The 25,350-nt window shown below is 33.2% G+C and overlaps 3 protein-coding genes across 5 annotated transcripts; 2 read left to right on the top strand and 1 right to left on the bottom strand.

Moving 5' to 3' along the window:
• Positions 1-8,229: 8,229 nt before the first annotated feature.
• Positions 8,230-13,258, top strand: LOC105788685 (probable inactive purple acid phosphatase 27). Of its 3 annotated transcripts, XM_052627484.1 has the most exons (14): positions 8,230-8,525; positions 8,613-8,760; positions 8,990-9,123; positions 9,746-9,837; positions 9,954-10,020; positions 10,103-10,225; positions 10,306-10,398; positions 10,545-10,674; positions 10,867-10,948; positions 11,033-11,165; positions 11,606-11,811; positions 11,923-12,048; positions 12,195-12,498; positions 12,704-13,258. In XM_052627484.1, exons 5-14 carry the CDS (start codon positions 9,982-9,984, stop codon positions 13,007-13,009), a joined length of 1,542 nt encoding a protein of 513 aa, XP_052483444.1. In that variant the 5' UTR covers positions 8,230-8,525; positions 8,613-8,760; positions 8,990-9,123; positions 9,746-9,837; positions 9,954-9,981; the 3' UTR covers positions 13,010-13,258. The 3 variants fall into 3 exon arrangements, with proteins under 3 accessions (XP_052483444.1, XP_052483443.1, XP_012471139.1); XM_052627483.1 differs by lacking the exon at positions 8,613-8,760 and having other exon boundaries at positions 8,230-8,578; XM_012615685.2 differs by lacking the exons at positions 8,230-8,525; positions 8,613-8,760 and having other exon boundaries at positions 8,787-9,123.
• Positions 13,259-13,719: 461 nt separating this feature from the next.
• Positions 13,720-17,748, bottom strand: LOC105788684 (uncharacterized). The gene is made up of 12 exons (XM_012615683.2): positions 17,311-17,748; positions 17,096-17,224; positions 16,902-16,994; positions 16,719-16,798; positions 16,244-16,357; positions 16,046-16,119; positions 15,844-15,920; positions 15,641-15,724; positions 15,398-15,490; positions 15,149-15,256; positions 14,989-15,060; positions 13,720-14,461 (listed from the first exon to the last, which is right to left on the bottom strand). The coding sequence occupies exons 1-12, from the start codon at positions 17,593-17,595 to the stop codon at positions 13,994-13,996; spliced, it is 1,677 nt and encodes a 558-aa protein (XP_012471137.1). The 5' UTR covers positions 17,596-17,748; the 3' UTR covers positions 13,720-13,993.
• Positions 17,749-23,609: 5,861 nt separating this feature from the next.
• Positions 23,610-25,091, top strand: LOC105789669 (protein IRREGULAR XYLEM 15). The gene has a single exon (XM_012617036.2). It carries the CDS (start codon positions 23,793-23,795, stop codon positions 24,627-24,629), a length of 837 nt encoding a protein of 278 aa, XP_012472490.2. The 5' UTR covers positions 23,610-23,792; the 3' UTR covers positions 24,630-25,091.
• Positions 25,092-25,350: the final 259 nt, after the last annotated feature.

Genomic DNA, 25,350 nt, shown 5'->3' with positions numbered 1-25,350 from the left:
AATGTCAGGATTTCTCGATTCATACACAAGAAACCTATATGCATTGTTATGATCTGCATAGCCAATAAAAATACAATCCATCGTTTTATGACCTATTTTCATTTGTTTTGGTAACAGAGCCATTACCTTTGCAAGACACCCTCACACTTTCAAGTGGTTGTAGGAAGATTTTTTTTATCTTTCCATAACTCATATGGTGTCTTGTCCATTTTCTTACGGGGAGCCTTATTTAAAAGGTAATTAGTTGATAGAATAGCTTCCCCTCACATGTTTTGTGATAACCCAAACCTTCCTAGCAATGCGTTCATCATTTATTTTAGAGTCTGATTTTTTTGCTCGGCTACTCCATTTGATTGAAGAGGGTATGGTGGTGTCACTTCATGAATAATATCATGTTGTGCTCAGTATTCACCAAATGGTTCAACATATTCACCACCACGATCACTTCTTACCATCTTAATCTTTTCATTAAGTTGGTTTTCAACTTCCTGCTTATAAAGAATAAATTTCTCTATAGCTTCGTCTTTGCTCTTAAGCAAATACACGTAGCAATATTTTGTGTTATCATCAATGAAGGTAATAAAATATTTATTCCCTCCTCTCATTTGAATAAACTTTAAGTTACAAACATCGCTATGTATTAGATCAAGTGGTTCTGTGCTTTTTTTAACAATTTGAAATGAAAACATTATTAATTTTGTCTCAACACAAGTTTCACATTTATGTTTATAATTAATGTGAAATGAAGGAATGTGCTCCAAGTTAGTTAATCTACATAAAGTATCATAATTAACATGTCCGAGCCTACCATGTCGTAAATCAAATTACTCAAGCATATAAACAGAGGAAGAAGCGACATTTTTATTCATTGTCTTTGCTTTTACAGAGGTTGCATTAAGTTTTCACACGTTATTTAATACATATCCCCTTCCCACATACATTCCCCACTTAGACAAAACTAGCTTCTGGGATTCAAACATCATCTTAAAGCCGTGTACACTAAGGAGTGTCCCAGAAACAAGGTTCTTGTGTATGTTAGGCACATACAACACATTTTGAAGCTTGAGTTCTTTGCCATAAGTCATCTTCAAAACCACAATACCATTCCCTTTGATCTTGGGAGTTGTAGCATTGCCCATATAGAGCTTGTCCCCATTTTCACAAGGTTCCAACTCAGAAAAGGAGTCTCCGCCACAGCAGATATGACATGTAGCACTTGTATCAAGCCATCATTCTCTTGAATTTGAATAAACCATGTTGACTTCAGAAATCACAGCACATAAGCCCATATCTTCCACAATATTGATGGGAGTTTCCATTTTCTGTCAAGAAACAGAATCAGAATTAGAAAATTATCAACTTTTGTTAGATGACAAGAATCTAATAAAACTTGAAACAAAAGTTTATATGGTCTAATAAAAAATACAATAAAACAATGCACCAGGTAGGTAACTTTAAAAGAAAGGTGGTGCACTCGGCACGCTTAAATACCAAGTCTTTCAAAAAACCAATCCTAGACATGCATTCTCATATTGTCTTTTTATTTTCATCGTTGATAAATTTCCTTTTTAATTCACAATTTAAAGCCACAATTAGGCCAAAAAATAAACATAAAATTTCCCTTTGATTTTGTTAAACGGCAGAATTAAAATTCTGAAACAAAATCAAAATCAATTTTGTTAATCGACACGACTAAATCCCGAAACAAAATCATGTAACTAAATCAAAATAAATTATGTTAAACAGCAGAAATAAATCTCGAAACAAAACTATTTGATTAAGTCTTCATTTGGAAACAAATTAGTATTGAATAAAATCTTCTTAAACGACGGGAATAAATCTCGAAATAGATTTTATTTAAATTAATTCTAATTTGGAAATAAAATTAAAATCGAATAAAATCTTGTTAATCGGCGGGAATAAATCCCGAAACAGATTTTATTTAATTTTAATTTCTCGTTTTGAAAATAAACTCAAAAAAGAATAAAATTCATTGAACGGCGAGAATAAATCCCTGAACAGATTTTGCTTTAATTTAAAAACTTGTTTTAGAAATAAAATAAACTTGGAATAAAATCCGTTGAAGCAGGAATAAATCCTAAAATAGATTTTATTGACTTTTAGAAAATAAAAAATATATTTTATTAATTTTCTTTTTATTAATTTATTTATTTTCACCTTAGTGTCTCGTCCATCTCGATTAGAGAATTGCAAATATTAGAGTCTATCTTAAGATTATTGGACAAAACACGTTAGCAAACAAATAAATAAATATAAACAAACATATATAAAATAAAATATATAAATAGAATGATTTATATTTAATTTTTCAAATACGAAAAACAATCAAAACCGTAACAAAAGTTGAAATCGAAAGGGAGAATAGAGAGTTTACTAAATGTTGAGGCCTGTTAAAAATAATTTCTTTAAGACAGTTTTAATCGCTCCTACGATACTTGGAGAAACATTGGTCGAATGTCTCCTAGGATACAACAACAACAACAATGATCAAAGCAATAGCACCTCTGTAGTGATCAACGAATGAATGTTGCATTTTTCTATCATCGGAACATTGAAAAATATGGATAAGAAAAATAAGAGTTTTGAGAGCAAAAGAATTTCGGTGTGAGAGAGTATGAAAGTAGGAAAAATTTTACAGAATACAAAGCCTTTCATATGCATTTAGAAATGTGAAATTTTTGGAAATATCCACAAAATCTTCCATTAAGGAGCCAACAAATCAATTTGATTTAAAATTGATTGGAATTAAATAATTAAGATAATGTCATTATATAAACAAACTATGTCTGCTAAGGAAAAATAATTTTGTGTTGGACTAAAATATTCACTGGCCCATTTGGGTCTGACTGGTTTGGACATTTCGCGTCGACCACTTCGTGCGAATGCGCCCCAATCCCGTCTGGTTTGGACCTGCACCCCTCCTACACACGAGACAATGTTTCAAGCTTAGTCATTCAATCACCTTTCAAGAGGGTTCCCATATATATACACATCTCACACTTGGTATTTAACCAATGTGGGATCTAAGCTTTTACTTTTCCTCAACAAATATTTCTAAGTAGCTTACTTTGAGCATCAATTTCTCATTCATCACTCAACCATTTTGAGCATATGATATGAAACCATAATTTTATGATTCAACTCTCCACCTTTACCTATTGAGAATATGCCTCAAAATTCCCATAAAATATATATTTTTTCAACAATTCTTTCATGGAAAGATGTTCCAAATATAGAGCATATTCAAATATGACAAAACAAATTCAAAGAAAAGCAATGAGAATGGTTTGGTTCATGAGCCGTTGAAGAGTAGTCAAAGATGGTCTATTTCTCCTGCCATTGAGGAGCAAAGAGTGATGGTCTATTTCCTGTGCCATGAAAGAGTAGTCAAAGATGGTATGTTTTCTGTGTTGTTGAGGAGTAGGCAGTAGTGGCTTGTTTCTTGCGCCACTGTTAAGGAGAATGAAATATGCAAATGACCTTAGATCCCTAAAATCTCAGGGTTTTCTCCTTTTTTTCCTTTATTTGTTTTTACTTTGATTTAAATGGAATTATGCACCTAATATAACACCCCTAGCCCACCCGGTCGCCGGATCCGAGCTACATGATATTACATTTATTGTTGGAGTAGATTTATTTAGAAAACATATTTTTCATCAATTCAACAAATTAATTTTAATAACACGATTATCAAACCATTACATCAATACATATTTTGAACTGGGATTTATACGAGCTTATGAAAGCACTCTTATTAACCTGAGACCATTGGAAGACCAAAATGTAATATTTTCAAAAGATTTCAAGTTGATGTCGTGACATCAAGGGTTCGATGTCTTGACCTCCAAGATAGTAAACAAGCTTAACTACTCCAAGACCAAATTGAAAAAATTTTCAAACTATACCAATTAGATATCGCAACCTTGGGGTTCAACGTTGCAACTTCAAAGGTTAGCATCGCGACATCCAAAGGGTGGTGTCATGCAACACTTAGACATCACCATTTAACCTAAAACTAAAGAAAATTAGGACTAAATCGAGGGAATTAGTGAATCGCAGGACCCTATCGGGTAAATCAAAAATTTTAGTAGCTAAATTTCAAATAGTTGTATCTCAACCCTGGTTCGATTAGGATATAATCAGTCGGCTTTGAAGTGGGAGACATAATAATTAAGATTGAGTAGTGGTAATGGTCTATGGAGGCTATGCTGAGGGATTATATATATAGGGGTGGGTATGTGTGTGTGTGTGTGTGTGTGTAAATGGAATTCCTCTTAATTCTACTTCCAAAACCTTTTTCTCTAAACATCGTATTCTTCAGTCGCCTTGAAGAAGAAGACGATATAGTTGAAGAAAATTCTGCATGTTGCAGCCATCGTGCGGATTTGAGTCTATAAGTAGAAAGATTGGGAACTGGTAAGTTTCCTTAACCCTCTGAATTTTTAGATTGAAGAAAGGAAGTAGAGTAAGAAAACTCAAAGTTTCTGGTAATTGTGAAATGGGTCTTAAGGGTTGAACACCTTTAGATTAACCGATGCATGGTTGTTATGCTTAACTACCAGAAGGAAGGATGCACTGGCGTTCGAAGAAGTTAAGCTTAGGAGGCGAGAAAGCAAGATGAGTTTCTGTACTCCAACTCAAAAGCACTAAGTATGTTGAAAGTTTGCATGAGTTATGAGCAGCTGCCTTGTTAGTTCAGTAGGCATGATCAATGATGTTCCATTATTAAATTTCATGTACTACATATGAACTTTGGTAAGGGGTTTTTGTCGAGATTATATGAAGTTAAGAAGGGAAAACTGGGGGACTCTGTTAGATATTGCCATACAATTGTGCTGAGTGCAAACTGTAATATGTAAAGCTTCGCGCCTTGTGAAAGGGACATTGGGGTGTTCAAGCATCAAGGTACAGGACATCGAATGGAGGAATGGATGGAAAGCGACGTGGAGAGTGAATAAAAGATAATGGCTAGGCCTTGAGACCGCTTGGAGGCTATTTGCCTAAAATGAGTAAAACCATAGCTGAAAGATGCTATGGCATCAGGATAAAAATGAGTAAGATTATAGCTGAAAGACGCTATAGCATCATGACGGGAATTAGTAAGACCATGATTGAAAAATGCTATGGTATCATATGAAAGCACATCAAAATGGCTAAATAAGAATAAAATCATAATTAAAAGACATAACGGCATCCTTCTATAGTCCGCCGAGACGGTAAACATGGGGTTATATTATGTAAGGCCATAGCTGAAAGATGCTACGACATCATAGTTAGTCCACAAGGACACTAGACAAAGGAAGGTATGTCGGGACACTAAACATGGGAAAGTCCGCCAAGAGACTAAACAAAGGGAGGTTTGTCGAGACACTAGACAAAATAAGGTCTGTTAGGACACTAAATATGGGGAAGTCCGTTGGGACACTAGACAAGGGGAAGCCAAGGTTATGTCTCAACCCAAATAAGGTGGAAAGAAAAGAAGCTCCCTAGGAAAAAGGGGTATTCGTAGTATACGCACAAACCAGTCTGCTAGGAAAGTTACGGATTCCATGCAAAGTAAACAAGTATGAGAAAGTACGCAGTTGTGTACATGTAATGGAAATAGGGGTTAGCCGAAGGGTTTAACAAGCCAAACTAGGTTCTCTTAAGAGGAAGTGGATGCCAAAGCCGAATGGCCAACAAAGCCACCCAAATATACGGGAAAGTAGTAGATAAATCTAGTCCAGAGAGGGCATGGATTTCGTTGAGCTCCTAAGACTGGAGTTGTATGCATTGGAAGCCTTCTTTAGGGACACTGTGACAAGGGTAAGGACCACGGCAATAATAGTGAGCCCTAGTGCTCCGAGGCTGTGAAGACATGAAATTTACGAGGAAGACTGTAGTAGTTGTAATGCCCTAAACTCGACCTAATTCACCGGGTTCAAATATTGAGTGTTACTAAACGATACAAACATTTAACCAAAAATAGTTTACAATTTTTCATTTATTTTAAAACTGTTATTTGTAGTTTCATAAGAAAAACTCAAAATTTGGAAATTTAAAATGAAATATATGTTAAATAACTTATTACATCATATTTGATACAGATCTTTACAAGTTAGAAAATATTTCAAGACAGACTTAAATACATTTCAAGGCTATGCCACATATCCACTGTATACATAATAGCCCACTCCTCTACCAACTTGGCGTACTCCTAATGTTGTCTCTTCAGGCAAAGTCTCTTTTCAACATACCTGAAAAACAATAACAAACTTTATAAGTTTGAGTACTTAGCGAACTCACTATGACTATACATTTATAGGCGTTTTGCAATCTTGTATGAATTGCTATGAGTCAACCATATTCTGCACCACTTGCTTCGACTGATACCATCACAGTGTTATCATTCCTTTATACACCAGTTATCACACCCTTATTATGCTCAATCTTTCATATCTAATAACTGGAGAATCCTTCCAAAAGTTTCATAATTCTCTTGTCCCATAATACTTTCTTAACAGAATATACCCTTAGAAACCACTTCCAATCAACCCATACATTAACCCATACTCTCATTTCAAACAATTTCTCACTGACATTATCTTGGGCGGATACATACATATGGCAGATACCTTATAGAATTTCATACTATTGGTTCACACTTAAGCTTACCTTGATCCAGTTCTGTACCCATGTCCATACAGATAATTCACTGTGTATATCATCCAAATGTACTTCATATCATACTTTATAAAAATCTCATAATCTAAAATAACATTAATTCAGATTCAGAATAATTTTAGAAAAAGATATAATACCGCTTACTTTTCATATTCACATTTCATTATGGTAGATACTTTCGTATTCATATTTAATTATGAAGAATACCTTTAGGACTTTATTCAACTTTTATTCCAGAGCATATTAACACCTTATATTGGTCATACTTAATACAGATTTACTAGAATTTACTCATATCTTTCCATGAAGACAAATATTTAGATCCATAGCTTACCAAATTTTCCAAACAATTCACTCTATATAGACTTAGCAGAATACACCATACAAGTAATCATATTGAGTACGCCACCAAGGCGTTCCACTTAGAATTTGTCATAAAGGCATTCCTTTCAGATTTCGCCACAAAAGCTATTCTTTCATAGTTTGCCACAAAAGCTATTCTTAGTTGTCATGTTTACGATATGGATTTGCCTAAACTCACATTACGTGAGGTTTTCCCATCATCGTCTTGGGACACGCAAAGAACCTCATTGGGTAATCACCATTCCATGGATCTTATTCAGAGGGTGTCATGGCCATGGACTTTTCCTTCAAAGTTCATATTAGAGTTCGTGTTTTCAGTCCCGACAAACTCCATCAGACATCACCGTGATGAACAAACACAAACTCTCTTAACTAACTCTTCATGCATTGACACAATCTAAATTCAACCTTTTACTTCACTGACACACACCCAATCAGAAAACTCACATCTCATAGCATACATTTCAGACATATACATACTCAATCATACATCAATGTTTCAATACTCGTACCAATCATCCCATACTATACTTGTCATGACTTTGGATCCATATTTCAATAAATTTCCTACAGATGACTCATAATATGAATAGTATGCATGCAGGAATCAACATAGAACTCACATGATTCTCACTTACTGCAGTTCAAAGCTCCAAATTCAGATATCTATCATGAACCAGTAGCAACTACTGCTTAGAATCATAATTTCACCATTAATACTCTTGTACATACAAATTACTTATCATTTCAATCGCTAACAATCCCATGCAGAAACCTTATACTTAAAGTCTCGTTATTCAATTACCTAATACAAATTTACTCATTCATCCCTTAACATGCAGAATTGAAATACTTATCATGATACGAAGATCATAAAAGAACCTTAGCCTCTAGATCACCGAAGTAGGATACATTCAGATTAAAGAAAGGTTTCAGTATATATCACTTAAGGAAGAGGAAGAAGAAGAAAGATATGTTCTAATAGAATCAGTAGATTATCAACAATGGTTAAATGGCCAGTCAATAATAATCAACAAAAAATCAATGTCGATCAACGTCCGGCCAATGGTGAACATTATGATCGGTTGACACATTCTGATTAGCGTGACATACAACCGTTTTTTAACATAGTTAAAAAAAAAAGCTAAAAATGGGGTAACAGAAACAAAAGTGGGAAAACAGTAGGGTTTGAACTGAGCATTAAGTGAATGATATATGCTCCCGCTCCAGTACCGCTATTTCCCTCCGATTTTTTCTAGTTGTTAGAAAAGCGAAGAGGGATAATTTGTTCATTCATTAGTCCCTACACTTTACATCCACGTTAATGTTTTTGAAGTCTGACTGAAACTTACCTTTCGTTTGGCTTGCAAAGGAAAAGAAAGAAAATAAAAAATCGAAGCACCCTCTCAACTTCCAGTGTTTTTCTTTTTAACTTTTCTGAGTTCAGAGCAGCTATGGACTGCAGAAGCTCTATTTTTGTAGGCAATCAGTCAATTTCATTTTATCTAAATTATTTATCATTTATTGGAAGGTTAGCTCTTATCAAACTGCTGTTTTTGTTCTAGGAAATTGCTTCATTTACAACTCTAATGCGGACTTTAGGTGAAGAAATTGGATATTTAATCCCTTAAGTCTTTGGCAAAAAAAGCAGGCAGTTCTTATTTTCAACGGAAAACTGTGGGCACAAATCGACAAAACTAAAGCTTAGTTAATGTAACAATAATTATTCATAATATATAATTGCCGGCTTATCTTTTATTTCAATCCCCCTTTTTTGTGTGTGGTCATATTCAGGGATTTTGAATTTTAAGTAGTGGGTTTCGACCATTTTGGTCACTCCCAAAAGAGATAGCTGAGAAAATGAGGAGCTTGAGCTTCTTATCTATGGAATATCTTTTCCTATTAATGTCGATCTTATCGCAGTGTTTGAAATTTGGTTCAGGAACTGCAGCAGTGGTTCATGCTGGGAATGGCGATGGCGTCCAGCCATTGTCCAAGATTGCCATCCATAAAGCAGTCTATGCACTTCATGAAAATGCTTCTGTTAAAGCACACCCGCTTGTTCTTGGGACGAAGGTAAAATCTAGCTCGGTCTTTATAGTTTTACTTTCTGCTCTAGATGTTCTATTTCAAATTTTCAATCTAATACAAATTTAGCTCTTTTAAGTTTGAATCTGCTTTCATTAAGATTCAAGAGTAGCAAAGTTAACTTGTTACAAGAGATGTTGAGATCTATACTAAATGCACTGATTGATGAATGCCAATCTTCTCGACCCACTCTCCTTTCCCAAGTTCTATTTGGAATAGTTTGATTTTGAACCTAAGACCTCAATCAAAATCACAACTTCATTTTACCAACTGGTTGCCACACCCTTACTAACTCAACTAATGCAAGAATTTCTGATGTTTTATGGGGTGATAGTTTTGCTATTCGGATTGTCTTATGTGTCTCACATGAGCATGTTCAATTCTTTTAAAAGTTTTTCCATGCATTATGTGAGTGTTTGGAGTGTCATATCCTTATTCACATGCCTGAATATGTGTGAGACATGAGTGTTCAACATGGGTACTTCAAGAAGAATGAAGAGTTGGAGCAACATAGGCGATAATTTTAGATTCATGGTTTGCTCAAAATCTGAAGCATGGTGTTCTAACTTCTAAGCAGCTGAGAATTGCTTATAACTTGGTTTGCTTTTAGGGGGGAGATTCTGATTGGGTAACTGTAGAAATTGAATGTCCGAAACCTTCTGAGGATGATTGGATTGCTGTCTTCTCTCCAGCAAATTTCAGGTAATTTTCAAACTTGTTCATCATATTCTTCTCTTTTAATAAATTCATATAAGAGATTTTCTTCTATTCATCTGCAAATTCTAGATTTGTAGACTAAAGGAATTCATTAATGGCAGCTCGTCTATCTGTCAACCAAGTGATGATATGGAACAGTTTCCTCGTATATGTTCAGCCCCAATAAAGGTATGTATTATTGCTATGTAGCATTCTTTGTTCTTCAGCCTAATATTGAGACCATACACCTTAAACAATCTGTGGTTTCCAGTACAAATATGCCAATGATTCCGATGCTGATTACAAAAAGACTGGCAAATCTTCATTAAAGTTCCAATTGATCAATCAACGGGAAGATTTTTCGTTTGCATTATTTTCTGGCGGGTTATCCGATGTATGCCTTACGCATGTGAACTTCCTTGTGACTTGGCTTTAGCAGATTTCACCCGTTCTTTGACTGATCATTTCTTGCAGCCAAAACTGGTGGCTGTTTCAAATGTTATAAGTTTTGCTAACCCAAAGGCACCACTTTATCCACGGCTTTCACAAGGGAAATCTTGGAATGAAGTAAGTTTATTTCTTCCTGTCGATTTTCATGATTTTTGGACTTTGATATCAAGTCAAGGTAAAAACCAATCCATGTCCTACGGCCTGCACTGACTAATCATCTCTTTATCCATGTCTGACCTTGATTCCCTTACAAATTTATATAGATGACAGTGACTTGGACTAGTGGCTATAATGTTATCGAAGCTGTACCTTTCGTTGAGTGGGGTATGAAAGGAGAATCCCAAACTCGATCTCCTGCAGGAACATTGACATTTCATCAAAATGATATGTGTGGTATAATACATCTTTCCTTGACTGTGGAAGTGAAAGATTTGTAAACTTATTGGTAGAATTCACATGGACATAGATCGAAACTATATAATATATAACGAAGTTTAAGTGAAGCTTATATTTAGTTTATATTCTTAGTTTGGAATGTTTCAAGTGGTATTCAGAATCTAACAACATTCTGATGATAAAATGCAGCTCCACCAGCCCGAACAGTTGGTTGGCGCGATCCTGGTTTCATTCATACAAGTTTCCTAAAGGATTTGTGGCCAAGCTCTGTGTATGTACCACAATTAACATCTTTTCTCAGAGAAATGATGAATGAGCAATGTGTTCCCAATACTGTGTTTATTTTTGCTTTTAGGTACACTTATAAGCTTGGCCATAAGTTGGTAGATGGTTCTTATGTCTGGAGCAAGAGCTACTCTTTCAAATCTTCACCATATCCAGGGCAGGATTCGTTACAGCGAGTTGTAATATTTGGAGATATGGGAAAGGTAATAAATCTGGCATGCCTTCTAGTAAGTAGGAAAACGAAGAACAATCAATTTACATTTTCTTACCAAAGCCTTGGTTTTATACAATCTTTCTTCTTGAAGTACCATGTTGACATCTGTATTCAACACATATTCAGACATGGGTGAAAGCACAATCCTCCAAATATATGAACTTAGAAAAAAAAATTGAGCGTACCAGTACTGCATTTGTCCTGCAATATAGTAACAAAACCTCTATCCCCTGGGTACAAATGCTTCTCAACTAACCACATTCAACTTTCAATTGTTGCTTCCTAACCTCCCATTGTAATCAAAGAACTCATTCAATGTATAAAACTCAAATATCATCATTTCAACTGTATTGCATGTTATTTGGCACTTAATTGCAGCATAGTGCATAAAATATGAAGAGATTTTATAATTGTTTTAACACGTTTCAGGCCGAACGAGATGGTTCAAACGAATACAGTAATTATCAGCCAGGATCACTTAACACCACGGATCAACTAATCAAGGACTTGAAAAACATTGACATAGTTTTTCATATAGGGGACATTACATATGCAAATGGGTATATCTCACAGTGGGACCAGTTCACATCACAGGTTGAGCGCATTGCATCAACTGTGCCATATATGATTGCAAGGTTTGCAATGCTCAATTAGCATGAACTCTTTGTAACACTTGAGAATTACTTTGCAGTTATTAACAAAGTGCTTATATTGGATCCTAACTAAGATTACTTCTTTTCGTATAGCGGCAATCATGAACGCGATGCTCCCAACTCTGGGTCGTTCTACGACGGAAACGATTCTGGTGGTGAATGTGGTGTCATAGCTGAGACCATGTTTTATGTTCCTGCTGAGAACAGAGCTAAGTTTTGGTAAGTAATTTACCAGAAATACAATATAAATTGTTAATGGAAGCTAAGTTTGTACGCAACATCAAGATTCGAGACCATCTTTCGTGTATGCATGTTGTAGTCTCCTGAAAGGAATCTGTTTAAATCAGATTACCGGTTCTTTACAGGTATTCAACAGACTATGGCATGTTCCATTTCTGTATAGCTGACAGTGAACATGATTGGAGGGAAGGTTCTGAGCAGTACAAGTTCATAGAGAAGTGCCTAGCGTCGGCAGACCGGAGAAAGCAGCCCTGGTTGATATTTGTTGCTCATCGTGTTCTTGGTTATTCCTCAAGTTATTGGAAAGATGCCTCATTTGGAGAGCCCATGGGAAGGGAAAGCTTGCAAGGACTTTGGCAGAAGTACAAAGTCGACATTGCATTTTTTGGACATATCCATAACTATGAAAGAACTTGCCCGGTTTACCAGGTATGGCCAAAACCTATCATCATGGCATTTAATCAAAATATAAGTCTGAAAGTCACCCGATAGGGTCCAATAAGTTTGGCTAAGTTGGAATGTTGGAGTTCGAATCTGAGACCAGATCCTTTATACCCGGCCTTCAGTCTCCTTCTGAGATTCAAAGTTCAAAGTTTTCAACCTTCTTACAGTTCTAATGTTTCTAAAAATGCAGGGGCAGTGCATGCATGTGGGAAAATCACACTATTCAGGTACTGTAAATGGAACGATTCACGTAGTGGTTGGTGGGGGAGGGAGCCATTTATCAGCGTTTGGTCCTACCCAGACTTCATGGAGTCTATACAAAGATTCAGATTTTGGTTTCGTGAAGTTGACTGCATACAATCATTCATCTCTCCTCTTTGAATACAAGAAAAGCAGTGATGGAAATGTGTATGATTCTTTCACCATTTCCAGGGACTACCGAGATGTCTTGGCCTGTGTTCATGATGGCTGCGAACCAACCACTTTGGGTTCTTGAAACCACCCACTGTAGAGGTGTATATGGATCCGATCGGGTCGGATGGTAACTTTGAATTTTTTTTGCCTAAAGCTCGGTCCAGGTTAAGGCTAGGTCAGCCCTCTATCCCGGATGATGACTATAAACAATATATTCTCAAATTTATTAATACATCAAATCAATTTAATATAAGTATGTAACTTTGGTTGTAATCAAATGTACACATAAATTTTCATTTTTTAGTTAATTACATACATTTAAATAAATAAACATCAATTTATTTTTATATTAGATTATTAAATAAAATAAATAAATATGTCAATTTATTTTAATTAAATTAATATAATTATTTATGTATTTAATATGTAAATATAAAATAATAATATATTGATAGTCATATTTTGATTTGTGAAAATTAAATCAAGTAAAAATTAAATATAAAAACAAAATTAAAATTCATTATCCATATTGCATATTGAATTCAACCTAACATTGCATATTAAATTCATAACTTTATTTTATTTTTATGATATTTTAATAATTTTAAATATAAAATAACAGATTTTACCTCATGACACAATTTCATTAACGATAAAAAATTTAATTGATTGAAATTTTGACATTCATAAACCTATATTTAATCTTTCAAAAATTATTTAATAAATTTAGAACATTGGGACCCAAATAATGGACAAAGTTACTTTAAAAATAAATATATAATGCAAACATAATAACAAGTAATGAATTGAAGTTTGATTGTGGAAAAAATTGAATTGCATAAGATTCCTTGGCTGTAAAAGTTGCATATAAATGCATGCATGAGTGACCAAAGCATAATCATTTACAAAATCGATGCTAATGGTGAAAAAGGGGAAAAACAAGTTATCAGTGCTCCATAAGACAGTTGTACCTGAGTTGATTTAACTTCCATAGTTTGCCTTCTGCAAAAATACCTTTTGTCCTTTTAAGCTTTCACCCAAGTTTGAAGCCTTCAATGGAGGAAGACTACCTGGTCTTGTGGGCTTTGGCCAATTTCTTCTTTCTTTTCTTTACGGCTTTTGGCACTTTTGTCTTTCGAGCCTCCCTCTTCTCCTCTTTGACTTTCTTTTTATTCTCTTTTCTAGCAGCTTTCTTGTCAACTTGTGCCGACCTGTCAGATAACGGACCCTTATCTTCTGAGCCACTCAAGTTCTCTTCATCCCCATCTGTTTCAGAACCAGATGGGGACTCAGCTTCAGACTCGCTCTCCTGAGAATTAGAATGGCCAGATGGATTTCCCATAGACCCTTCTACAGGTCTTGTGTTGGTATCCCCTTGCTGCTTCTCCACTGGTGAAGATTGATCTTTAGGGAGAGCCTCCTTTAGTCCTGTAATTGTCTTATAATATAAGTCTCCGGTGTCCTTGCCACTGGTTATCCGTATTACATCCTCCTCAACATTCTTGACATGATCCAATGTCTTGGGAATATAAGTCTGAAGAAAAGGAACAAAATAACCATGAAGTTAATATTCACCAAAATAATTTAGACAACCGGATCTTCTATCTTTTATTGCAAGTATGATGCATTCCCTTTCAGAATATAGATTTAACCCCTCAAAACCGAAATTTTCAATCTGTAATATAGCCCAGTTTGAGAAATATAATAACTTGATTTTTGATACATCCCGAAAGCAAATTAGAACATTTATCACTCCTTGGAGATGAACAAAATCTTGATATTGTAATGATTTAACTGCAAAAAGCAGATCATAAATTCTCAAAATATTCTGTATGCAAACAGGGAGCTTCTAGAGCAAGCATTAATAGCTGAAGACACTACAGAAAGTCTTTTGTGGACTTCAATGTCGAATGACATTAAAAGAATCTTAGCAGAAGATCTAAAAAAAGCTGGTAATAAACTGAAGCAGGAGGGCTGACATAAAGTCCTTTGTTAAGAAAAGGAGGAACTTAGATACGCTCCATAGAACAGTAGGCTTTATTATATTATCATTCAACAAACCTGAACAAACACAGAATCTGCAATTTCATCCTCCACAGACATGTCTCCTCTTGCTAAAATCTTCTGCTGCACCTGAAATAAGATATCAGTGTAGAAGCGTGAAAATGGAGATCATTCTAAATTTATAGGAAAAGTATGAACTCAGATATAAAAGGCAAACCTCTTCCAAATAACTATCCACAGAGCCATCCGTGATAGTTGGATCCACTATGAAGTCGAATAACTCTCGAATTGTCATGACAGCTACACCATGTTTTCTAAAGAAATCCTGCACCAGGCAATGACTGATTAACTCTTACAGTCACCCTGTTACTCAATGTTACAATCTCACCTCCAATAAATAGATATTAATCATACAAAAAGAAAAAGTGATAAACAAAAAATTTCTAAAGAGAGAAAATAAACTTACAGAAACATGAATACAATCTTCACGTAAGAAATCCAGGGCATGTGGGTGGTCAAGATCAACCGCTTGAGAGACGTCAATTATGTATAAGTGACCCTGTAAAGTCGAAAATTTTCAAATGAACTAAAGTTAACTTAGAGATCCCTTTTTCCTCTTTGCCTATAGTTTTTGCTAAGAAGATACCCAGAACAAAGCACAAAGAAAATTGTTTTCAGTTGCAAGGAATTGAACAAAGTTAGCCATCACCTCATAATATAGTATGTTATATTCACTGAGATCTCCATGCACTAGTTTGCATTTCTGGTATAATGTCCGCATTGCAACTATCATCTGGGGAAAATAGCCAAGAAGCCAGCATTTAGAGAAAAGAAAGAAAACTACAGTAATATAACTTATAAACTTTTGAGTAGCTCAAAATAATGTGACCGTAGCTTAACATAAGGACACACCTCCACATAACATTCACGCAACTTGTCTAAAGATAATGCCGCATCTTTAAGACGAGGCGCAGCCCAACCAGCTTTTCCTGTAACATAGTTTTAGCAGTTAGTACCCAAAACTCGTACAAAAGCATTAAAAAATGTAAAACCATTCTCTATGTCCTGATTATTCAAGAGAATTAAAGCAATAATAATTAAAAACTCACACTACCTATGAATTCCATGACCAGCACATGAAGTCTCAAAAGTAATGGAGTTGGGCATCTAATTCCTGCAGCCTTAAGCCTGCAACTCAAAACAAACATCTCCACTCATGAAAAAGCAAGCAAAATGATGCACACATAATTAGTCATGTATATCTGTTCACAGAATCAAAGGTAAACGGGAAATAATTAAAATTTTGTTTTACCTCATAAGATTCCTCATTTCTTTCTCAGCCCATGTCTTCACCATCTTTCTAGGATTGTGCTTACAATAACCATATCTGAACCGGTAATCACCTTGTACATATCGATCTCGATCCCTTGAGTTATTATCAGAAACCAATTGATTACAATTTTTAACATGCAAAAATTTTGGCATGAAAACACGGAATCTAATATTGTAGAAAAATAAAATACAACAGCAGATCTCACAAAGTGATATGCTACATCAAATATGGAATAGAAGACCACAAGTGCAAGATAACATCTATGATGAAATCAAGAACATTCATCCGAAAACAATACCATCAAATGGAAAGGAACAATTATGCTTACATCCAGTGCCCTCATCTCACCAATTCTTCACTAATTCTTAACAGATTAAAAGGGGGAATGTTCTATAATGTTGGGACAAAACTGAAAAGGTTTGAAGTCTAATTATCTCATCAAAACACCACTTACTTGAAAACCAAAACAGAAGTTTTATATACTTTGATTGCTAGTTCCTGACCATCAGATTTTGTTGCATGATATACATTTGCCTGTTCAAAGAACAAACTAAATATCACGTGATTTCATCAAACAATGATTTTACAAACTGAAGCATGAAAAATTAACATCTAACAATAACATCACATTACATACTTCTTTTCCAGTTGAAATGCAACCATTGATATCATGAAACACACCGCGGTTAAGCATTTTAAACAGAACCATACGAGTTCTTGGATCAATAGCCTGCAGAACAACTTCATGATGAGCTCAATCTTCCAAAACACTAGTAACTAATAAGAAAAAATCATCAAAATCTTCAGAGCAATCAATTACGTGTATTTCACCTGCTCAACAGTTGCACGATCAGCTTTCTCAGTAGTTTTAGTTTTACCAATGGCCATTTCACGAACACTTTCACGAATTGCAGTTGTAACCGTGTTCGACATTCCAACATTTATCCTCCCTTCCCACTCCTACACCATTCATTCAGTAATCCAATTGGAAGAAACAAAAAAAACAATAATAATAAGCTTAAATGATCGTGACAATGTATTTTTACCTCTAAAGGGGAAGCTCGAATATGATTAGAGAACTTCTGGTTACGGTTGGAGAGAGGTTGAAGAGCGGACGAATTAGGCCTAGAGTGAACACCGCCGTGAGCGTTAGGCCGCCTCGACGCAAGCGTGAAAGAACTATCGATGGACTCGTCATCGACCTTGGAATCCAAATAATCCAATGCCTCGACGATTTCAGAATCGGATGACCACGACAAGTCTTCTTCCTCATCTTCATAATCCGCTGCATCGTTCGGTGCGGCTTCTGGTTTCTCTTCCAATTTAGACATCCCCGTCGATATAGCTTTTACACTTCCAGAGGAAACGGGAAGATTATTGGCGGCAATCGGTTACGGCTTAAAAACCCTAAAAATGGAGGAATGAATTCCCTCTTTACTTAAATGAGCTGACCGGCCCATGCGAAATCTTCGAGCGGGACTTTTCGGTTCGGCTTTTCTATCCAGACATTTAAAAAAAAAACACCTTAAACAATCCCTCGGAGTTAATGTGTTTCCTTCTTGTACATAATTTTGATTGGTATAATAATAAATTTAGTATTTAATATTTACATATTTTGTTATTTTGGCATTAATTCTAAAAAATTCAACAAATTTGATCTCAACATTTATACATTTACATAAAAATGAGATAAATTTGTTATATTAGGATCAAATTTTAAATACTTATTTCAAAAATCATTTATTTTTTAGGATTTTTTATTTTTTAAAAATATTTGTTGACGTGAGAAACATTAGCATGATATGATATACACATACATGCCATGCATCTTCGTCCAATTGCTCCAACAGCCAAGTTAAAAAAACTTAATGGTCATACCTGGTCAATGTTAACGGAAGGCTTAATTGATTAATTGTTTCTTTTTAAGAGCTCAATTGATTAATTTTTCATCATTAAAGGCTTAGTTGAGTGCAAAATTTTTCATGAGGACTTAATTAAATTTTAAATTTGTTGTTGAGGGGCTTTTTTACTATTAAGCCATTAATAAATGATAAATTTATTGACACGTTTGTACTCAAAGCTACCAAAAATAAAACTTACTTAAAAAACATAATTAGTAGGAACCACAAGTAGGGTTGAATCCAAAAAATCTATAATAATTTTATTCCTTCAACTAAAACAAATAAAATAAAGAAAACTTCAAAATTAAAATTAAGATTTGGAAAAAGCAAATAAAGCAATAATTAAAATTTTAGAAAAATCAATGAGATAAAATTATAGTCAAAGTAAATTCACTGTTTGATTAAAGGTTTGATTATTGATGCAAAGATAAATTTCAATGTTTTTTAATAAATTAGTTATAGATACCAATGATCACTTAGTAACTTAATTTCTTCATACTTTCTTGATAATCAAGATAATTGTCATTAATTATTTCCTTATTGACAAACAACCCTATAACAATCGTTTAGGAATTTAATTTATCAATATCCTTAAGAACGAAAGAGACTCAACTGTAACTAAGAAATGCATAATCAAGGTTTATTTAAGTTAGACCGCATACTCACACTACACAAATAATCATATAGTTAGAAATCAATCAATCGACTAATTATTTAATTGACAAAGTAATTATTTTAAACTATCAAATATTGACTGAATATTTAACAAACTGAACAATTGTAATTAAATCAAGACATGTAAACACCATACAGCAAAGAAAGATTCAAAGCAATTTGATCTCACAAACTTGTATAATCAAATTCCAAATATTACTTCAACTAGAAAAAAAGAGTTTAACAAGCCATAAAGAAAATAAAATGCAAAATCAAATAAAGTTCAAAGCGAAGATGTCTTCATCCCCTAGTAGTGTATATTTATAGGGTAGAAATAATTTAATGGAGAAAATACAAAATTGTTCTTGAATACATGAAGCAAATTTTTTCTAGGTTTTTTGGTAATTTTCGTGTCAAATTTTCATACCGTTTTTGGGTGCCTTTCTAGCATTTTTGGGCTTGAGTCATACAATAACTTTAGCTAGTAGTTATATTATGGGCCCAAACAGAGGCCTATACCTCAAGTTATGGCTAAAATATTAAAATTGTACTATATTAAAAATCTAAATTATAAAAACTTATCAAAAATAAAGTTTAAGTTCCTTTTTCTCAAATTATTCCTACAACAATAAAAAAATATAAGTATAAATAATGTAATGAAAAACATAAATAGAATAATTCAAGAAAAATCACAAATAATTTAAAAATTAGATACTTTAACAATTATACTTTAACTTCTTAAAATATTATAATTTAATTTTCACCCACTAAAAGTTTTCTAAATTCGTCCCAACCCTAATAATGACATTTACCTTTGGCAATTCAATAAGCTAAAAATTAAATTTAATAATATTTGATTCTTTACACAATAATGCTATAAAAAAGTAATTAAAAACGTCAAGAAATAACATTGGGTATATAAGCCCTCTACTTTTCAAAAAGTCAATTAAGTTCCTATACTTTTTCACTCAATTAAACTCTTGAACTTCAAAATTACAATTAATTAAGCCTTATAATTATTAAAGTTAACGATCAACCGTAAAAGGGTCATTGTTATTTTTTGGAGTTGTTTTACCACATGATACTCTAGGATTGTACCACAAGACAAAATATGATGTTTTATACTTAAAATCATAAAAATATTTAAAATAATAATAAAAATTACAAATTACAAAAACTATAAAAATATATAAAAGTGCAAAAATAATTAAAAATATTATAAAATATAAAAAGTGTAAAAATTTATAAAATTATAAAATTACATGAATTATGAAAAAGTAATTTAAAATTACAAAAATATTAAACTTTAATAAAATTTAAAAATATTATTAAAAGCATAAAAATTATAAAACAAACTAAAACATATGAATATATATATATATATATATATATATATATATATAAACAATTTTTTGCACACTAACCATCATTTATCCCTTGAAGTTATCTATTGTGTTCACATATTATTGTGAACCTCCTCAAAGCTTGCACCTTCATTGTCCATTGTTAGTGGTAGATTTTGAAATGCAAATTAAGGTAGAAAAATAGGTTAAGAACTCAAGTGACAACCGAGGTTGTATATAAAGATGTAAATTTTAAATTTTTTTGTAATTTTATATCATTTTTTTTGTATTTTTGTATTATTTATTTGAGTTATTTTGAATAATTTGTAATAATTATTTTAATTTTATATAATTTTCTAAAAAATTATGATTATTTACACTTTTATATATTTTTAATATTTTAATAATTTTCTATATTTGAAAATTTTCCAAATTTTTAAATTTTTATTTTTAATTCATATAATTTTTATAATTTTTATTTTAATAGTTTTTAAAATTTTTGAGTCATTTATAATATTTTTAATTTTTCACTTTTATATATTTTTGTAATTTTTAGGCTTATCAATAAAAAAATCCCTCAGTATAAAAAAAATTAATTAAGCCCTCAACAAAATTTAGCACCCAATTGATCCCTTAAAAGATGAAAATTTAATCAATCAAGCCCCTCCATTAGCGTAGACCAAAATTGACTGTTATGTTTCGTTGATTAGGCTGATAGAGCAATCGTACAACACATAGTAGTTATGTGTACATCATACTGACATGACATTTTATTACATCACCAAGTATATTTTAAAAAATAAAAATCATAAAAAATATTTTTTTTTAAAAATTATTTAAAAATCACATCTAGAATAAACTTGGACAAAAAACTGTCTAGATTCATTTAAACCTAAACAAATGCTTGTTCAAGTTCATCCTAATTGTGATTTTTTAAATAGTTACTATAAAATTACAAAATATTTATGTATAAATTATGGGAAACTTATTAAAATTAATATAAAAATAAGTTATAAAAATTTATTAAATTTAATAAAAAAGTTTAACAATTATTAAAAGCCACACCTAGAATGAACTTGGACAGTGGTTGTCCAGACGTATTTGAGCCCAGACAATTTGTTGTCCAAGTTCATTCCAAGCTTGATTTTTAATAAATTTTAAATATTTTTTCATTTTAAAATAAATTTAATAATTTCTTATAATTATTAATAATTTTTTTACCAAAAATTTTTAAAAAATTTTCTATAATTTTTTAATAATTATTTAAAAAATTACATCTAGGATGCACCTGGACAGATAGGTCTCCAGGTGCATCATTGATAGGGGCAATGAACAAATATTGTTTTGACACGATAGGATTTGGATTTGACTTAAAAAAAAGAAGATAAACAGATTTATGAAAACAAAGAAAACTAAAAGAACAAATTTAAGAACAAATAATAAATATTCAAAACAATAAATAAATAAACAAAAAATTAAAAGTGGAAGATGGATTGAATAAACCAAATATATGGATAGAAGATAGTTGTCCAACCGAACCCTCTGAAATATAAGCATCAATAAATTCAATTAATGGCTCTAATTTGCCCAATAAAAAATAATCATTAGCAAATTGAATGATAAAGAATGAATTTCTACGACTCATTGAAGAAAATCGAGAAGAAAAATATCTTCTAAAAATCACAAGAAAGCAATCTTGCACGAAAGAAAATGACTCTCGGAGTTGAAAATTTTATTAATGAATGAAACTCCTAAACAAGAAACTTTCAAGTATGATGAAACTCTAATTAATCTAAAAATAAGTAGTTTTAGTAAAACTAAACTTTCATATTGACTAAAAATATAAAACTCCTAACCAACTTTAAACACTTAAAATATCCTAAATTTTGGAATAAATAAATAATAAAATAATAAAACCTAAAAAATAAAATATTAGACTCATATATAATAAAAATTAAGCCTAAAAATCAAACCCAAATTTAAACTCAAATTAAAGTCAAAAACTCATAATTTTTCGTAATAATCCCGTCTAACAATTCTGCTTGTGCAGTCTTCAATAAAATGATTATAACTTGAGCTCCCAGACTTGGAATCGAGTGATCCAAAGTGTGTTTCAAAGCTATGCAGACATCTCAATCCAGAAATGCTTAGATCCCATCCAAAACTTCATCCCAAGTCGATTGATATTCCAAAATTAAAAAGTGGCAGCTTTGTTGAATTAACTTTAATAATTTTCATCCTATCTGTGCATGTATCAATCTTAGATGTGATTTTAAAATAATTTTTTTAAAATAATTTTTTAGGATTTTTTAATTTTTAAAAATATTTGATGATGTAACATTTTGCCACATTAACATGATGTACACGTGATTGCCACATGCATCGTCTGATTGATCTATCAGCCATGTCAGTGAAACTTAAAGGTCAAACCTGGTAAAAGATAATCGAGGGGCTTAATTGATTCATTTTTCATCCTTTAAGGGCTCAATTGGATGCTAAATTTTGTTGAGGGCTTAACTGGTTTTTTATTTTTAATATTTTTATAATTTATTTATAGTTTTTTAAGTATAAAGCATCATATTCTGCCACATAGCATAATCCTAATGTGCCATGTGGCAAAAACAATCGCCAAAATGGCAGCAATTGGCCTTTAATGATAAAATGATTTAATTGATTGTAATTTTGAAGTTTAGAGACTCAATTGAGTGAAAAAAGTATAGGGGCTTAATTGATTTTTTGAAAATTATTAGGAGTGTATATATCCTTTTTTTTTGCCGATAGCAGTGACTAATCCCATTGCCATGAGTGTTCTCCAAATAGATAAACGGCTGACGATGAAATGTGCTCCATTCTCATGAGCGAGGATTAAACCCTTAACCACATGATTAAGGGATGAAGTAAATAATTACCACTACACATAATTACTTATATATTCCTTTAACCTAACATAAGCATAACAAAAAAGGGAAACAAAATATTAACGGACAAAAATTTAGATAAACATGAAATACTTCAAATAAGATCGGCAAAGCACACAAAAATACAAAATAAATGTAGGAATTGCCCACTCTTACCAAAAACCTGTACAGTTTTACACGGAATATGCAACAGTACCAAATAAGCAAGGCGAATGATGGAAACTGATGGGGCAACCAACTGGAGGGAGCCTACTTAACCATTACTCGTACCAAAACAGTTGAAAGATATAAAGACAAAACCAATCAAACAATGGCAAATCCGTGTTTATTTATGCAAAAATGATGTAAACACCAAATCTTAATGATTCTTTTTTTATACGGATAGTAGCTTTAATTGCTAAAACTCAACGTGGCAACCACAGCAATTAGGTGACTTGCTGACAGCTGAGAATAAAACTTCAAAATAAAACCAAAAATCATTTTTTCTTCCTCGCGCAGTATGATTTGAAGATTGATAACATAATAACAACCCCACAATTACTTTGCAAGCAGGATGTTATATAGTGCCCGTCAAGTGCTAAAAAGGGCAAAAAAGCTAAGGAAGAAAATGCCACCCTAAGTATCTCAATCCCCTGCCCCTCAAATCACTCCTTCGGTTCAGTTTTCTAGTACTGCAGCCTCAAACAGCCCCCAATTTGGCAGAGCAGCTAGAATGATGAAGTTCCCTGGAAAGAAACTACTCCCTCTGCTTGTTTTCATCCTTGCATGCCTTTCTATACTCAGACTTGTTAAAATTGCCATCAATACTTCACATTCTTCATCTCCAGCTGCTGCTTTCTCGTCGTCTGTGGAACAGAAAGTTCCATCAAATGCAGCAGGGGTACACATAGGTTCACATAAAACCTCCCTCAATGCAACTCTTCTAGCCCCCAAGGAGTTCATGTTTCTTTCCGATCTCATTAGGCGTAAAGCACCTTGTAACCTTCTTATTTTTGGTCTTCAACCCCAATACCTCAACCTCTCATCAATTAATGCAGGTGGCATCACTATTTTTCTGGAGGATGACCCTTACAAGATAAGTGAAATCAATGCTGATTCTAATGGGACTCATATTTATGAGGTTGAGTACAAGGTACCAGCTAAGAAGGCATACGAACTGCTCAAGCATGCAAGGGAAAGTCCTGCTTGTGTTCCTGCCACTAGTTTGCTCCAACAATCAACTTGCAAATTGGCATTGAGAAGTTTACCAAAACAAGTGTATCAGCTTAAATGGGATGTGGTGGTGGTAGACGGACCAATTGGGGACGCACCAGAAGCACCAGGCAGGATGTCCACTATCTACACTGCAAGCATGTTAGCCAGAGCTGGGACGACGACTCATGTTCTCGTACACGACGTTCATCGGACGATTGAAAAATGGTTTTCTTGGGAATTCCTGTGTGAAGAGAACTTGGTTTCTTCTAAAGGAAAGTTCTGGAACTTTAGCATCTCCAATCACTCAAATTCTACAAGGTTTTGCTCTTCTGATACGGTTCGGATAGTGAACTAGCCTTCCTTTTCTGCAGCAACAGAACAATCAGTAGCATCATTGCTACGGGTTGGGCATCCTAAAATTTGGGAACAAGATAACATCACATTGTGCATTATAAAACATATATTTGTCAGATATTATATATAAATAACATATTTATCCCCTACTTAGTTATTGCTGGAATTCAGGCTCGAACGGGCATGATATATTAACCTTCAGCATTATGAGGGTGCAAATACCTGAATTAGATATTTCTTTCATGTGTCATGCGTGTAAATGAACACTACATGCTCCAGGTCAGTCAAAATGGGAGAATGTGACTGCCTTGTTGCATAGTCTGTTCGTATCAGTGTAAATTTAGAAGCAATAGATGCACTTAGTGGGTACTAAAAGCTATTTTCACTATCTTGTATGCCCTGAAATATCATGGTAGATTGAAAAACACAAGGGAATAAGACTTGTGCATTTTTATTTTCCAAATTGAGGGGCAGAAATGAAATAACATAATCACAAATTAAACTACCCTGTAAAAGAGTATTGGAAAAGGAGAAAGCAGAGAAAACTCTCACAATTCTTACTTAACTCTAAAACCTGCCACTCAAACAGCAAAAGAAAATACAAAAAATTCAATTAATTTGAAGTCCTATCAATCTCAAACTGATACAGAAAACCATTTTTCTATAAAAGAAAAGATGCATGCTAAGCCCTGTGAAATTTAAGGAATCTTTCTTAGTTGAAC

The sequence above is a fragment of the Gossypium raimondii genome, chromosome 2 (genome assembly GCF_025698545.1).
Source record: "Gossypium raimondii isolate GPD5lz chromosome 2, ASM2569854v1, whole genome shotgun sequence".
Taxonomy (NCBI): Eukaryota; Viridiplantae; Streptophyta; class Magnoliopsida; order Malvales; family Malvaceae; genus Gossypium; species Gossypium raimondii.
The sequence above is the reverse complement of the archived record's forward strand: the minus strand, read 5'-3'. Positions and strand labels throughout refer to the sequence as shown.

Excerpts from the sequence above, each read along its gene's own strand:
- LOC105788685 (XM_012615685.2), top strand. The coding sequence starts at position 8,908 with ATGAGGAGCTTGAGCTTCTTATCTATGGAATATCTTTTCCTATTAATG. Across the intron at positions 10,399-10,544 it reads AAGGGAAATCTTGGAATGAA|ATGACAGTGACTTGGACTAG; the intron begins GTAAGTTTATTT and ends AAATTTATATAG. Across the intron at positions 10,675-10,866 it reads TCATCAAAATGATATGTGTG|CTCCACCAGCCCGAACAGTT; the intron begins GTATAATACATC and ends GATAAAATGCAG.
- LOC105788684 (XM_012615683.2), bottom strand. The coding sequence starts at position 17,595 with ATGTCTAAATTGGAAGAGAAACCAGAAGCCGCACCGAACGATGCAGCG. Across the intron at positions 16,995-17,095 it reads ATCGTGCAACTGTTGAGCAG|GCTATTGATCCAAGAACTCG; the intron begins GTGAAATACACG and ends GTTGTTCTGCAG. Across the intron at positions 15,491-15,640 it reads ATAACATACTATATTATGAG|GGTCACTTATACATAATTGA; the intron begins GTGATGGCTAAC and ends TCGACTTTACAG.
- LOC105789669 (XM_012617036.2), top strand. The coding sequence starts at position 23,793 with ATGATGAAGTTCCCTGGAAAGAAACTACTCCCTCTGCTTGTTTTCATC.